This window comes from Convolutriloba macropyga, chromosome 10 (assembly GCF_964194025.1).
Source record: "Convolutriloba macropyga chromosome 10, txConMacr16.3, whole genome shotgun sequence".
Taxonomy (NCBI): domain Eukaryota; kingdom Metazoa; phylum Xenacoelomorpha; order Acoela; family Convolutidae; genus Convolutriloba; species Convolutriloba macropyga.
Window position 1 is genome coordinate 39,317,579 of NC_134477.1, and position 17,046 is coordinate 39,334,624.

Genomic DNA, 17,046 nt, shown 5'->3' on the forward strand with positions numbered 1-17,046 from the left:
CGTAATCGTTTTGTAGCCTCGAATTTTCCCACTAACATCAAGCCCAATTGGCTCCCTGAGGAGCTGCAAGACGATCCGGTTTTGTTTTTCGTTGAAAGCTTATGATTGATATTCGAAAAAACTTAATGAGTTTTTGATTTTTTTCACGTATCAGACTTCTGTCAAAATTTAGCCAGTATACTTAGAAACAAATCGCATCTTTCTAACCAGCTAAAAGTCCAAATTGATAAGTGTTTTGTTTTCAATTAATGTTTTGTTGGCTTTGATACTACGCACTTTGGGTTTTTTTGCTTCCTTACCACAATATCACTCTAGTGGTGAGGCCCCTTTCGCGTGGAAGGAATGGGAACGGGGAATTTAACCTGTTCAATGTTCTCAGTGAATTGCTTATGGTATATTGATGGCTGTGACATCCATTTTCTAGTTAAATTTGTTTAAGATCGCTGTGCTAGTCGAATTGTCAGTCACATTAAGGCCAGCTCCTATGACTTTTGTGTCACTAAGGAGAGATCGCAAAATTTTTCACAGCTTAATTTGAATTGTTTGGATTTTATCTGATGCAATTTTGGTTTTGTTATTGTGTTTTTGTTATTGGTATTTTGTTTTTGTTTTTTTCTTAAATATAGACATCGACATTTGGGCGTAATTAAAGTTTGTTTTTATCTAAACCCTAAGTTTATCCTGTCTCGTATTCTCGTTAATCGCAGGTCTCATCAGCCATCCAATGCCGCATTGATTCATTCATTTAGTGGTTTGCTGAACAATGTGAATGTTTGAAAGTTTTCAATCTCTTCCTCGACAAATGAGTCAAAAATGAGGACGAGCAGGGTCGGAACTTTGTGTTTATTGTAATACATAGCCGATAGAGTGCCAAAAAAAATCTGCGAAACAGACTTATGTGATGTAGAATATCGATAGTAACAGATACAGAATTGAGTTGATGTAGTTGCCAACCTGATTATTGATTAAGACGTTTTGAATTTTTTTCAAAAATCAAACTCTTTAATTTAATTTGGTCGCTATGCTTTATTAACATTGATCATAATATAGGAGTCCTATATTCACCTTGATAGGAGTAAGAGCGATTGCAAGTAACCTTAAAAATAATTAGAAGTCACTAGAGTGATGAGTCAGTTATGATAAAACTTATCACACAGTTCAGCTTAAAACTCACCGCCAATCTGTTTGAGAAAGAACGTCACGCACATCAAATAGCAGAAGAGCAATGAAATAGCAACATAAAAAAATCAACAAATTTGCTCTTTAAGTTTGCGGCGTTAAAAAATGTAAAACGAAAAAAGAGCGTCAGACGACTAAACAAAAACATACCCGGCAGATTGCCGGAAAATAGCCGCCGTTGATTCCAATAAGCATGATTGGGATTGAACGAATAGAATACATTGAAAAAAAAAATTTGTACAAAAATATTTTTTAAGTCCGATTTATTTTGATGGCATTTCGTAGTTGAACATACTTCTGTTTCTTAGAGAGAGGCTACAGGGGCTACTATCAACACCAATAAGCATTAGAGGTGGTGACTAAGACTTATAGGAACGACGTTCAAATAGCGGGCATCTAAAATTGGGCTTTATGGGTTTATCCCGTTTCTATTTCTGACTTCAATTTTTTATACAGATTCTGTTCATTTTGAATTGCTTTGCTTAGCAACTGATGTTCAAATTCACTTTTAGCAGAAAGAGAGAAGAGAGAAACTAACCTAGAAAAGTCAAAAAGATTTCACGCAAAATGTCGAAAAAGCGGCAAAATGGTAAAGCGAAAAAAAGTTTGACGAAGTAAAAAAACATAGCAGGACAAGTCCTGACGTACAATTCAAAGAATTTTCATTGAATGAACAGAAAAACTAGACCTAAAATGGACTATGAGTTAATAGAGAAAACCATTTTTAAAAAAATCAGAACAAAAAAATAAGAAAAAAACAGAAAATCAAAGTCAAAATGCCGCATGTGAACAAAAAAACCACTAGCGAGAAATGAAAAATTAATTCAAACAAAAAGCGAGGCCTAGAATGAGCTGTGAATGGGTTGGGAAAGCCATTTAGAAAAAAATTCGATCCAAAAAATCGAAAAAAACAGTAAAAATCAGAGTGAAATTGCCGCATGTGAACAAAAAACCACTACTGAGAAACCGAATTTTTGTTCAAACACCGTTTTCTTACTCTACTTTAAATTTAGAGCAAAAAAATTTCACGCCGCAAAACCACTCTCTTTTTCGCTCCATTTCCTGTTTCGGCGTGACCGAAATCACTACTCCAATTTGACTTCAAAAATCATGAAAATGTGTGAACAGATCTTAAAAAAAAAAGACAGCGCCCCAATACAATTCAAATTCTTTGAATTGTAAAAAAACGAGCGCAATAATAGCCGGCTGAGAAGATGAGGGCGGCTATTAAAAATAACCGACTGAACGTCGGAAGAATTGTTCTTGAACGACTAGTGGGAGCTCTAATCAATTGCAGCCTGCTTCAGTCGGGGGGGGGGGGGGGGGGGGGGGGGAGCCTAAATGGGACTAAGAAGTTCTATAGTGGGCTTCAAATAACCACATTAGAGGTTAACATATACCACTATTAAGATTGACACCAAGTAAAAAACCAAGTAAAAAATGACACCAGTTTCGGCGCACTTTTCATTTGACTTTTAGTATTAAATTGCCGCCAATTGAGTTCAGCTGCTTGAAATTGTGATTGAGAGGGAATTTTAGATCACGCGAAATGCAAAAAGTCAAGGGCGTAAAAGTCACTCGAAAAGTCAAAATTGCCAAGCAAAAGTTTTGCATAAAAAAAGACACACACGTTTACAATAATTGCCATGAACTACGTTCAAGAGCAATTAAAAACAAAAACCAAGATCCCCGCATTATAGCTACACTCGGCTTACAGCTTCGCATCTATAACCAGATGCGGGCTTCACAACTGGAATTATCCAAGTTATTGCTATGATACAAACTGGCTATATGATTAACTATAGTTGGTGAGCTTGAAATGATATCTTAGAAACAAATTTTGCATAAATTAAAACAAAATGAAATGACCTAGATAGTCAACCTTTGACTCCGTTTTCCAGATCTAAGCTACATGTTTAACGCCACTAAAATTGACCTCGAGAGAATGAGGCGTCGACCAAATATAAAGATCCGTGATATTGATTAGGAATATACCTGTTTTCAGTGGCGTCCTGACAGGAATCGCTTTGAGTTTTCTTTGAGCTTGGAAGTCAGGCGGCTGGTGGATTGAGAGCCACTTTGCACAAGGAAATTTCCACTTTTCTATAGCACCAGAACTTCTACTTGCATCTCGGGTGGTACGTCGGTAACTTCCATTCCGGCGTCTGGATCGATCTCTTGAATGTGATCTGCGGTCTTGCAGACCTGAGATTCTTTTCACGATTACTTCTGAGAGGAACCAGTCATCCTGTTTCTCATCTCCATCGTGCTTAAACAAATCACGAATTCGTCCCTCAAAATATCGGCAATTAAATAATCCTTCAGTTTCGTTTGTCGACAAACATAAAAAATCAGGTCTTGTATCCGTACAGCAGAGTCAAATTTTTTAAGCAATGTTATCACCTGCCCCCTAATGATAACAAATATCTCTACCACTGAGTAATTCAAAATGTTTTCACTATAAATTAAAGCAAATACCTGTACTACGATTAAAAAAGCAATTCCTCAATTTATAGCTTATGGTGTAATAGGACAGTCTTAAAACAGGACAACACTCACCTTGATCGCCAGATAGAGTAGATCTCCCAAGTCGGCTCCTTTGTGCTTGATGAGGAATGACTGTTTGGATGATGGCGCAAAAAAGAGACCTCCACTTTTGTCTTGACTATGCTGATTTGGATAGATAGTCTCTTTCCTATGTCTGCCCTTCACATCGTAATTCGTAGACGCATTTTTCGACGTAAGTTGTTTGTATTTGTTCATTTTACCTTCAGTTCCCAAGAGACGAACAAACACCTAAATCAACAATTTGTTCACCAATGGCTTAATCAGTCGTTTAACATAACATTAACTGACGTATTACACAGTGCCCGTCACCAATTGTTCAATGTTGGTATTTCACAACATAAAAGTAATCAAACCTCGAACCGACCCCAGAAACAAATTAAGCACGTACTTTTGTTTAAAAACAGCCAGCAGACCAGAGAATTAAAATAAACACCACGATTGCATTCCCATACTGATTCTTACAAAACAAAAAGAAATGGATGTCAAAATATCAAACGTGCAAATTACATTCAAAAGAGATCGAAAAAATGACGCCAATTAATTGATGCGTTTTTCATTTGACTTATAGTTGTAAACTTTCTTCACAAATTTCCCACAAAAAGGCAACAAGTTATGAACGTAAAAGAGCGTGGAAAAGTTGAACATACCCGGCAGATTGCCGGAAAATAGCCGCCGTTGATTCCCATAACTCTATTGGGATTGAAAGAAAAGAAAATATCAACAAAAATTGATTTTTGTATAAAAACATTTTTAAAGGCGATTTATTTTGATGTAAATTTGTAATTGAACATACTCCTGTCTCTCAGTAAGAGGCTACAGGGTCTAATATCAATACCAATAAACATTATAGATAGTAACTAAAACTTATGAGAACAAAGTTCAAGAACCGGGCATCTAAAAATGGGCTTTATGGGTTAATCCGGTTTCTATTTCTGATTTGATTTTTTTATATTGACTCTCTTCTTTTTTGAATTGCTTTGCTGAGCAGCTGCTGTTTAAAAGGTCTTTGAGCAGAATGACAGAAGAGTGAAACTAGCCTAGAGAAGTCAAAAACATTTCACGAAAAATGTCGAAAAAGCGGCAAAATGGGTAAAGCGAAAAAAAGTTTGACGAAGTAAAAAAACATACCCGGCAGATTGCCGGAAAATAGCCGCCGTTGATTCCAATAAGCATGATTGGGATTGAAAGAATAGAAGATATTGAAAAAAAAAAGATTTTTGTACAAAAACATTTTTTAAGTCCGATTTAATTTGATGGCATTTCGTAGTTGAACATAACGTACTTCTGTTTCTTAGAGAGATGCTACAGGGGCTACTATCAATACCAATAAGCATAAGAGATGGTAACTAAGACTTATAGGAACAACGTTCAAATAGCGGGCATCTAAAATTGGGCTTTATGGGTTTATCCCGTTTCTACTTCTGACTTCAATTTTTTTAGTGACTCTGTTCATTTTGAATTGCTTTGCTGATTAACTGATGTTCAAAATCACTTTTAGCAGAATGAGAGAAGAGAGAAACTAGCCTAGAGAAGTCAAAAAGATATCACGCAAAATGTTGAAAAAGCGGCAAAATGAGGTAAAGCAAAACATTTTTTTATTCGACGAAGTAAAAAAAAATAGGAGCGCTAGAGCGCTATAATAGCCGGCTGAGAAGATGAGGGCGGCTATTAAAAACATAGCAGGACAAGTCCTGACGTACAATTCAAAGCATTTTCATTGACTAAACAAAAAACTAGACCTGGAATGAACTAAGAATGGATTGGGAAAACCATTTAGAAAAAAATCCGATCCAAAAAATCGTAAAAAAAAACAGTAAACATACCCGGCAGATTGCCGGAAAATAGCCGCCGTTGATTCCAATAAGCATGATTGGGATTGAACGAATAGAAGATATTGAAAAAAAGATTTTTGTGCAAAAATATTTTTTAAGTCCGATTTATTTTGATGGCATTTCGTAGTTGAACATACTTCTGTTTCTTAGAGAGAGGCTACAGGGGCTACTATCAACACCAATAAGCATTAGAGGTGGTAACTAAGACTTACAGGAACGACGTTCAAATAGCGGGCATCTAAAATTGGGCTTTATGGGTTTATCCCGTTTCTACTTCTGACTTCAATTTTTTATAGTGACTCTGTTCATTTTGAATTGCTTTGCTGAGCAACTGATGTTCAAAATAACTTTTAAACTTTTAGCAGAATGAGAGAAGAGAGAAACTAGCCTAGAGAAGTCAAAAACATTTCACGAAAAATGTCGAAAAAGCGGCAAAATGGGTAAAGCGAAAAAAAGTTTGACGAAGTAAAAAAACATACCCCGCAGATTGCCGGAAAATAGCCGCCGTTGATTCCAATAAGCATGATTGGGATTGAAAGAATAGAAGATATTGAAAAAAAAAGATTTTTGTACAAAAACATTTTTTAAGTCCGATTTATTTTGATGGCATTTCGTAGTTGAACATAACGTACTTCTGTTTCTTAGAGAGAGGCTACAGGGGCTACTATCAATACCAATAAGCATAAGAGATGGTAACTAAGACTTATAGGAACGACGTTCAAATAGCGGGCATCTAAAATTGGGCTTTATGGGTTTATCCCGTTTCTACTTCTGACTTCAATTTTTTTAGTGACTCTGTTCATTTTGAATTGCTTTGCTGATTAACTGATGTTCAAAATCACTTTTAGCAGAATGAGAGAAGAGAGAAACTAGCCTAGAGAAGTCAAAAAGATATCACGCAAAATGTTGAAAAAGCGGCAAAATGAGGTAAAGCGAAACATTTTTTTATTCGACGAAGTAAAAAAAAATAGGAGCGCTATAATAGCCGGCTGAGAAGATGAGGGCGGCTATTAAAAACATAGCAGGACAAGTCCTGACGTACAATTCAAAGCATTTTCATTGACTAAACAAAAAACTAGACCTGGAATGAACTAAGAATGGATTGGGAAAACCATTTAGAAAAAAATCCGGTCCAAAAAATCGTAAAAAAACAGTAAACATACCCGGCAGATTGCCGGAAAATAGCCGCCGTTGATTCCAATAAGCATGATTGGGATTGAACGAATAGAAGATATTGAAAAAAAGAGATTTTTGTGCAAAAATATTTTTTAAGTCCGATTTATTTTGATGGCATTTCGTAGTTGAACAAACTTCTGTTTCTTAGAGAGAGACTACAGGGGCTACTATCAACACCAATAAGCATTAGAGGTGGTAACTAAGACTTATAGGAACGACGTTCAAATAGCGGGCATCTAAAATTGGGCTTTATTGGTTTATCCCGTTTCTACTTCTGACTTCAATTTTTTATAGTGACTCTGTTCATTTTGAATTGCTTTGCTGAGCAACTGATGTTCAAAATAACTTTTAAACTTTTAGCAGAATGAGAGAAGAGAGAAACTAGCCTAGAGAAGTCAAAAAGATTTCACGCAAAATGTCGAAAAAGCGGCAAAATGGTAAAGCGAAAAAAGTTTGACGAAGTAAAAAAAAATTACGAGCGCAATAATAGCCGGCTGAGAAGATGAGGGCGGCTATTAAAAACCAAAGTGAAATTGCCGCATGTGAACAAAAAACCACTAGCGAGAAAGCGAATTTTTGTTCAAACGCCGTTTTCTCACTCCACTTTAAATTTAGAGCGAAAAATTTCACGCCGCAAAACCACTCGCTTTTCCGCTCCACTTCCTTTTTCGGTGTGACCAAAATCACCACTCCAATTTGAATTCAAAAATCATGAAAATGTGTGAACAGATCTTAAAAAAAAGACAGCGCCCCAATACAATTCAAATTCTTTGAATTGTAAAAAATAGGAGCACCATAATAGCCGGCTGAGAAGACGAGGGCGGCTATTAAAAACGGTAAAGGAAAAATTTGGCATAAAAGACAACAATAATTGCTTCAATCTTCGTTCGAGAGCAAATAAAAATCTGATCATAATAACTGTTTTAAAAGTCATTTACTCACATTTGCGCCTGTTCCTGCGTGTGGTTGATGACCAGTGACCACTGTTATCTTGTACACAAACGATTCTTTCTCTCTTTCATGATGGTCTCCTTTTTCACCTACCCTTTGTCTCTTACTACTACTTGCACGCTTCGCTGGCTTTGATGACTTCATCTTTCTGACTGTTCTCTTGACTCCGTCTACTGAATCGCTGTCTTCGGATGTGAAACTGTCATGATCTCGACTTCTTCTGCGACGCCGGCTACTTACTCTAGTAGAGGTCGATCTGTTCGTTCTGAAAAATGAAAAAACTTATAAATTTGTGGTTGTTCCAACCCCACTTAGTGGGTGGACTATATGCTCAACTGGGGTCTTTTTTGTTCAGTCAATTTTGCCGATAGCTATATTTATCGTAGAGTGAGTGGTATCATTAGAAATACCGTCAAGTGTAAAATATATATTAACTGGAGGGTTTTCCAAATTTTGCCTTTCGCGGAGTTATCGAGGTTTCATGGAGTATGGCGCGATAGCCGAAAAGTAAGAGGTGTGACTCGCACGCCACAGATTTATTGTTAAAACCCCTGCCTGTAAAGCATTCAGCGTGAGGATGAGCTTTCACTTAACCATAGCTTTAGGTTGACCATAGCCTGACCAATCTTGGCTGCAAAATTGGTGCATGTGCAAGTTTCAGACGCAGTAGTCACCAAAAAAGAGCAATGCTCCTCAAGAAAAGAAGTCTGAAATGCGTGAGAAAATACGAAACATAACCGACCAAAGATGGAGGGGAGGAGGCAGCTGCATGGGGCCACGTCCTTACGGCCAGAAAGATGTCCAAGGGTGGGGATTGCGGGGAGGACCGAAGTGAGTGGGGACTGATGTGGGAGAGGGGTGAAGTTTTTTTTTTTTTGGGGGGGGGGGGGGGGGGTATACGTATACTATGGAGACGTATACTATAAAAACAGCTGGTATTAAATTTACTGGCGTACACGTCTGTCCCTATTTGAGAATCCATTACGCTTTAAACTAACAAGGAGACTCGATAATGTGCGTACGCACATAAAGTTCCGACCCCGCTCATCCACATTCCTGACTTAATTGGCTACCTAATGAAGAGATAGAAAACTTTCAAAAACATACATATCGTTCAATAAACAATGAAATACAATAATGCCACCCTAAAGGGCCGATTAACGCTATTGACAATAGGACTACTAGAAAGGACGATAATAAATATCAAATTACAAACCTTATTTACGACCAAAAATCGATGTATATAATAAATAGAATCATAGCAAAATCATCAAACTCACATCAGATTAAACCTAAAGAAAACAATTTAACCTATATTTCTTTTAAAAAAAATATGCAACTGGTTAACAGGTCGGCAAAAATGAGCAAAGAGGTGCGAAGTTCAATATTACGTTTCTATTTTTGTTGAAAACAATTAACTTCACCGTTATTAATGTCATTACATATCAACTGAAACCCATAAAATGTTCATTTATATCTCCATAGGAAACAATTGAGACATATCACTATCCAATGTTCAAATGCGCAAAATTTCTAAGCCATTGGGACCTACGATTATTGTTATAAAACAAAAAGAAAACAAAAATGCTATAAAATGTAAAAAAAATCTCAAACTTTTTTAAAATCTTTTAGTAACAGTAGTAACACAGCCGAGAAACAATGGTTTGAAGCTAAAACTGTTTGAAAGATTAAATTATAATTCACTGGAAACAGGTTGCGACCTGTGTTTACAGAAACTGAGCTACAAATCGACCGAAAAAAATTTAGAAAAACGACAAAGCTCAAAAACCAAAATGTGTTTTTGAAAACAAACATTTTCAAAAGTCATAACAGACTTGATATTTCAACAAACAGCGATGGATTTAGTTGCAAAACCCCAGGAAGCCGATTGGGCCTGTTAATGATGAGACTAAGTCGCAACCCCACAAAAAAAGAACAAATATATCAAGAAGCCAAAGCTCCAAATAATTTTACAAGATCACTGTTCTAGGCACTATAAATATAACATGTTACCTGCAAGAAATGTATATCGTCAAAAAAATGAGACTTCTAATAACTGAGATTAAGTAACATGGTTTTGAAAATGAAAGCAAAATGGATACAATTGAAATTTTTTTTAATTTCATTTTTTAAGTCATTAAAGCGAACAGCTATAAACTGGGTTGAGATATAAATGAGATACTCAAGCAATTGAGACCTAACGACATCAGGAATATGGCGTACAGCAACAAAGAAAGACAAACAGGCAGAAAAATCCATACATTTTTGCGAGATAACTGTGTCTCAGCCCAAAAAGCATAAACTAAAAAGCAAAAACAATTAACATATCCAGATACGCCTTATTCTTACGCTGTGCAATTTCCCCTGCTATGCTTTAATTCAGTTGGATTTGTCACAAATGTGATAACTTGAAAGGGAAACAAATGAATTCATAAAATATGCCATTATGCTAAAAAAGAAAAAAAATTAAAACGCGTAGTATCAGACCAAAGAGACCATTAGTTGAGCATAAAACTGTTACGGACATTAATTTATGACCCACAAGAAATTCATTTCTGCCTCTTTTTTACTGAGCTTGACCCCGAAGTTGAAAGAAATAAGATGAAATAGTGGCAAAGTTCTCAAATAAACCAATATTATCTTAAAACAAACATATTCAAAGTCATAGCAGACATTAGATAACAATAGAAAAAAATGTCTAGGTTCCTTTATACTTCCTAAAATAGAACTGGATCCTTCACTGGTGACAATAAGTCATTGGGCAACAAAAAGATAACAAATGAAAGCAAAATTCGAGAAGTACACAAATTTTTTTTACGAAAACAATTGGTCAGAGCCATAAAAATCAAGAGCTTAACTCTGAAACCGTAAAATTATCTCTTTGAGACTCATTCTTTGTAGATAGTAATTTTGATTAGTTGAGCCTCGATGTAAAATTCTTGTAAGTAAAAAAATTTACAGAAAACCATTATACAACAGAAATAATTTAAAAATTCGCGCCCCATTAAAATTTTTCATGGTAAGAATGCATGGCGAGATCAAGATCAGTCCAGATGTTGCTGTGCGTCTAACAAAATACTCCATTCTTCAAATGTTGTCGAAGTAGATCAATTTTTTAACATTTTGTAATGTGTCAAAAATAAAAATGCATTTTGTATAACTATCGAGTTTAAGTTTGCAAAACAACTGGCAAAATTATACTTCGAGAAGACTCTCAAAGCGATTGGATGTACAACTAACTCCTTTGTGAGCTTTAAAACAATATGGCCGCAGTTTTAAGGTATATACTTCCAGTAAATTTAAAGCAAGTGGGCTAAAAAAAGCAAACTTGGTCCCAAAAAAAGTCGCATTTTGAAAAATTTAGCATAAATTCCAGCCAAAAAACTCGGATTGAACAATTCAGCAACCCTCCTCTATCTTCAGAGGCAAAATCAATAAACATACCCGGCAGATTGCCGAAAAATAGCCGCCGTTGATTCCAATAAGCATGATTGGGATCTAAACAACAGATATTGAAAAAAAAAAGATTTTTGCAAAAAAACATTTTTTAAGTCCGATTTATTTTGATGGCATTTCGAAGTTGAACATAATATACTTCTGTTTTTTAGAGAGAGGCCACAGGGGCTACTATCAATACCAATAAGCATAGAGATTGTAACTAAGACTTATAGGAACGACGTTCAAATAGCGGGCATCTAAAATTGGGCTTTAAGGGTTTATCCCGTTTCTACTTCTGACTTCAATTTTTTATACTGACTCTGTTCATTTTGAATTGCTTTGCTGAGCAACTGATGTTCAAAATCACTTTTAGCAGAATGAGAGAAGAGAGAAACTAGCCTAGAGAAGTCAAAAAGATATCACGCAAAATGTTGAAAAAGCGGCAAAATGAGGTAAAGCGAAACATTTTTTTATTCGACGAAGTAAAAAACATAGCAGGACAAGTCCTGAAATACAATCCAAGTAACTGAATGAAAGACAGACCTAATGAACGTGACAAGCAGATCAATTGAACAATCGCAGCCAACAAGACAAAATCTCAAAAGTTGAGAAACTAAAAGAATCAAACAAACTAACCAAAAAAAACGCTCATTGCTAAAACCCTTGAAGCTTTTAACTTGAAGGCCATATATGACTCATTTCAAAATACTCATTAACTCACGCAAAATCCTCGAAAGAGATGAATCTGCCACTAAAAGTGGATACACTGGACAAATATGACAAATGCATGAAGACACTGAGAAGAGAAAATTTAAAGAACATTTCCAAAAAATAGGGCTATAAAATGTTCAAAACATATTTTTGACTCTGGAGTTGTGTTTTGTAAACCGTCTACAACATTTAAAAAGTTTCGTTGGCCAGTAAAGATAGTTAAACACAGAGAATGACAAAAAAAATCGAAAAATTTAAAAACAATCGAAAATTTTAAATTGAAAGCATTATTCATAAAAATCCTTACAATTGCAAAATTTAAAAAATGGAAACTATTTTATTGCACCTAGAAAATATGTAGTAACAGACTAGCAAACCCTATAGGAGGTTCCCTGACCACTGAATAAAAATTTCAAAAATTTATAGAAAAAAATTGCAACTTCATCAAAAAATTGGTAAAAGATATTAAAATGTTGAATACCATTCCATGGCCAAAAAATGTTTTCATTAAACTGTTAGCAAACCCTAGATGAGGCTTCTTGCCCCTGGGGCTGAAAAATTTGAATAATGCCAATGTCAGAAAATTTGAAAAAAAACAACTTTGCTTAAAAAAATGGTTAAATTCATGAAGTTAAAATGTTTAAAACCACTTCAATGCCACTAGAAACTATGCAATAACCTATTATTAAACCCCAGAGGAGCTTTTTTGACATCAAAGTCTGAAACAACTCAAAAAATGATAGAAATTTTCAAACAATTTGAAAAATTAGTAAAAATTACAGTGTTTATGTTTGGAGTAGCAATAGATATAGCGCTTAAAGTGGCCATAAAAAGCAATTACGTCTTGCAAAGGACCTTTATCAACTTCGATAAACCTCAATTTCAGACTGGTCTAACAAAAAATCCAAAAACTGACGAAAAAGTGCTAAAAATTTCATTATATTAGGCTCAAAAACTCCCAAAAATGACCTTTTAACCTTGAATTACGGCCTTCCCAGTAGCTTCACCACTCTGAGTACTTGAGGGACTACTAAACGCGGGCCTCTAATGAAACTTGATGCCCGCTGAGCTTTACCTGTTTATCCCGTTTTGAAAGCTCAAAGTCATGAAAACAGGTGTGAAAACATCTTACAAAAATAAAAATAAAAGACAGAGCACCAATACAATCCAATTCTTGGATTGTAAAAAGAAATAGGAGCGCTATAATAGCCGGCTGATAAGATGAGGGCGGCTATTAACAATACAATTAACAATTTTATTAAATTTTGGCAAAATTGTCGAAAATTAGGTCAAAAATACCGAAAATTTGAATGAAAGCAGCTGAATTACGTCTAATATTCACAAAACTTTAAACCTCGATAACTCCCTATAAAAAGCAAAAATTGAAAGAATCTTTTTAATTCCATATTCTACGCTGGACGGGCTTTTTAATGATACCACTCACATTTCTCTGCGATGAATATATCGATCGGCCAAAAATTGTCTGAACAAATAAAAACCATTTGAGTATATAGTTCCTCCCCCACTAAAGTAGGTCGGAACAAAAAGCATACATAGCTGTTTTTTTGTAAGTTTCCGATCTGTGCTTCATTTGATAGAGAATTAAGCCAAGAATGTGGATGATCGGGGGTCCCAACATTATATGCAAACGGGCATCCAGGTTGCGATTATATATTTTGTTATATACAGAGTTGACAAAAGTTAGTGCACGAAGAACCCAGAGGAACCTGCACGGTTTAATAGGAAATTTTTAGTCGCTTGAAACACTGCTCTCAGTTTACGTTGTTGAGACAACAAATTATACTCATCAAAAGCTGCTTCCTCGTCACAATAAGTTGGATTAAATACTACGATTGTATTGGATCTCTTTTTGGATCCGTGCCATTTTTTCAAGAAACGAAACTTTGACTCGAAAACCACATAGTCGTTATTATATCACTGAAAATCAGTTTAAACTAACGAGTATAAAGAAGATCACGTTTATTACAACTCACAAACCAGCCACAACTTTTAATTTGGAATTACCGAGAATAAAAGCGGCACAAGAGCAATAAGCTCACCTGTATCCAAAATGACGATCTGGTTCATGAGGCTCGATGACTCCGAACTTCCTTGCAAAGTAGTCAACTAAATGGGGATCACCAAATGGGTTGTATTCGGGCATTCTGCAGAGTCGGTTGCTGCCACTCAGGGCTTTGTCTGAAAACAGAAAACACGAATAACCATGGACACGGACCACTTGCTTTCAAAAGACTGGCGAGTCGTTGAATTCATCTGTAGCTAGCTGTGGCTTAGGGAGGCTGGCTCGAGCTTAAATAAGGTCACCGGGCAGCGGAGGGATGACAAACTATAATAATTTGAACTATGAATTTATATCTCCTCAACAGTTTTGGTAAATCGCATTTAAAGCCATTCAAATAGCATTCAGAGCCATTCGACGTAAAATGAACACATTCAGCAGTTTCAACTGAGCCTCTACAGAAAACAATTAGAATTGTCAGCAATCAGAATAACCAGTGAGTCAAAATTTAAACAACCAAGTTTAACCAACAAAAACCGAAAGTGAAAAACTAGATCTACAGAAAACTTCACAGAATAAATTTTCAACAAATCCAAACAAAATTGTCCAAATTTTTACTAAATTTAATGGCAATGATATGATGATAAGCCACAAATAAATCTGCATAAATATATGATTAGGCAACAATTGAAAACGACATCAAGATTGAGCTATACTAAATAATTGACTAATGGAGCTTTAACAGACTGAAGGTAAAGACCAAATATATAAAAACAAAGACGATCGTAACACAAAATGCACTTTAAATTTTTGAAAATAGTGTCCGGTCAAAAAATAGCTATCATGGCCAGTTATTCGTAAGTTTTACTTTCGCCACTAACACGATATCGTTCACTACTCAGACTGTAACCAACCTCCAGAAAAAAATGAAGTCAACACTCAAAAATTTTACAAATTTACAAGTTTTTACAAAATAAATTCAAAAATTCAAAACCATTAACTTTGAAAGCAGAAATTTTCGAGGCCCAAAATTACACTTAATACAGTTTCTAAACTGAAGGCAAATAAGCATAGTACTATTGCGAATGAGCAATCGTCAAGGAACTTTAAAACCTAATGCACTATGACTTATCGACCGGATCTTATATGTTTATCCTGTTTCTTTTGATTTTGAACTTTTGACTTTGACCGTATTCACTACATTGCGTAATTCAATGCGTGAAAGAATTTAAAATCCATTTAGCCCAAACAGAGTGAGGTAAGTCACAAGACAAACATGAAAATCGAGACCTATGTAAAACGAAAAACGTGATCAAAAGATAGCAAACAAAAAAAAGTTAAAACTAGTGAGACAAGGTTTTTTTATTCCACTAAAACAGAACAGAACAGAACAGATGGAATGACAAACATTCAATAACTCTAATGCAATTTCACATTTTTAGGAAAATTTTATCAAGTAAACTATTTAATTAAAGAAAAAATGAGATCCAAAATCAGCATCTCCGGTTTTCAAACTAAAGTTAAATCTGCAAAAAATCTGAAGTGTTATTTTCATCATTATCTAGCCCGATTGGCCTCATCATTTCCAACAAGACTCTACAACCTCGATTTCGATGTATAACTAAGGGGAGAATTTTAAAAATGACCACTGCAATGCGCACGTTTGATGATGAAGCAGTGAGAACCTTTTGTCAATGAGAATCATTTACAAGTCGAAAAAACAATATTGCGGGGAATTTTTCAAAACCTGTAATTCTTTAAACAAATTTTGAAATTATTCGCTTTCAAATGTACAGATTCAAATGATTCAATTAAAATTCTTAAGACAGACAATTGGTCTAGTTTGCAATCAGAGCAATTAATGATTTGTAAATAACAAATCTATCGAAAGAAAATTGCTACAAGCTTTTAACTATGAGCAGCTATCAACTGAGAGGGAAATTCAGGTTCAGATATGTCCGATTAATGGACTTATGCAGACTTAAAAAAATGCAATCGAAAGGGAAGACAACAAAAAACAGCCAGACAAAGATTCTTAATATGTTCTAACACATTTGGTCTCGAGTCACTGATAAGCTTACTTTATTCTACTAGTGAAGTTATTGAGCTCTTTCATTATTTAGCCGCTGACCAAAACACCGAAAAAAGGACAATTAAAGTAAAAACTTTACTAAAACATAGTTTCAAAGTAATGAATCCCATAAACTATGAAAGAGAGGCATTCATTTGACTAAGTGAAAACCGTTAGAACAACGTAATCCACCAATAAAACAAAAGAATCACATTAAGTATACTTCGCCACAAAGCCATCAGAAAACATCAAACAGAATTCAAATGGCCACAAATATTGGGGAAAATGGCTCTAAAAAATCTACGCACAAATCCAAATTTTCACTACTTAAAAAAACGACGAGACAAAATATAGCCTCGATATCGCTTCATGATTGCTAAAGACCGTAAACATTGAAAATGGTAACAATTGATCAAAAATTAACAAAAATCATTAAAAAAGACGAAAGATTTGAACAAAAATCAACATGCAAAGTGAAATGTTCAGAAACTTTAAACCTTGTTAACTCCTCGAAAGACAAAAATTTCAAAAAGCTTTTGTAATTTCACACTACGCTGCCCGGGTTTTCTAGTGACCACTCAAAACTCTCTATGACAACTATATCGGACGGCCACATTGACTGAAAGAAAAACCAGTTGAGCATATAGTACCTATACCCAACGAACATTTTTATTAAGTTCTAAAATTCAGCCATTTTCATCAATTCAATTCTGTAACAAGAAGGTCTGAATCTTACGGCCAAGTCTGTTTCTCAGCTATATATATATATATATATATATATATATATATATATATTATAATTATATATATATAATATATATATATATATATATATATATATATATATATATATATATATATATACACGGTTATAATCTGGGCGGCTCTGAAAATCTTTTGTTGAGCGAACGATTTAAAAATCGATTCAAACACTTCTCACTTTATCAGCGCAAATATCTACAGAAATATTCAATAATTCACAGAACCAAGAAAATCAAAAGTTCATCAGAAGCTGATCAAGGTCACTAACCAAGACAAAAAGGATCGGCTGTTCTTGTAGATAAAACCATAACACGTAAACTGTCCTCATAAATTTTTTG

General features: G+C 35.0%; 1 protein-coding gene across 2 annotated transcripts in view; it reads right to left on the reverse strand.

The window, feature by feature from the left end:
* The window catches only part of LOC142348119 (lipoxygenase homology domain-containing protein 1-like), a 208,432-nt gene that overhangs the window by 185,852 nt on the left and 5,534 nt on the right, over nucleotides 1–17,046 (reverse strand). For both annotated transcript variants that reach the window (XM_075399300.1, XM_075399299.1), the window contains exons 3-6: nucleotides 13,916–14,054; nucleotides 7,698–7,971; nucleotides 3,739–3,975; nucleotides 3,175–3,448 (exon numbers count right to left, since the gene is read on the reverse strand). In XM_075399300.1, coding sequence (XP_075255415.1) covers nucleotides 3,175–3,448; nucleotides 3,739–3,975; nucleotides 7,698–7,971; nucleotides 13,916–14,054 — 924 coding nt within the window. The remainder of the gene's footprint in view (nucleotides 1–3,174; nucleotides 3,449–3,738; nucleotides 3,976–7,697; nucleotides 7,972–13,915; nucleotides 14,055–17,046) is intronic.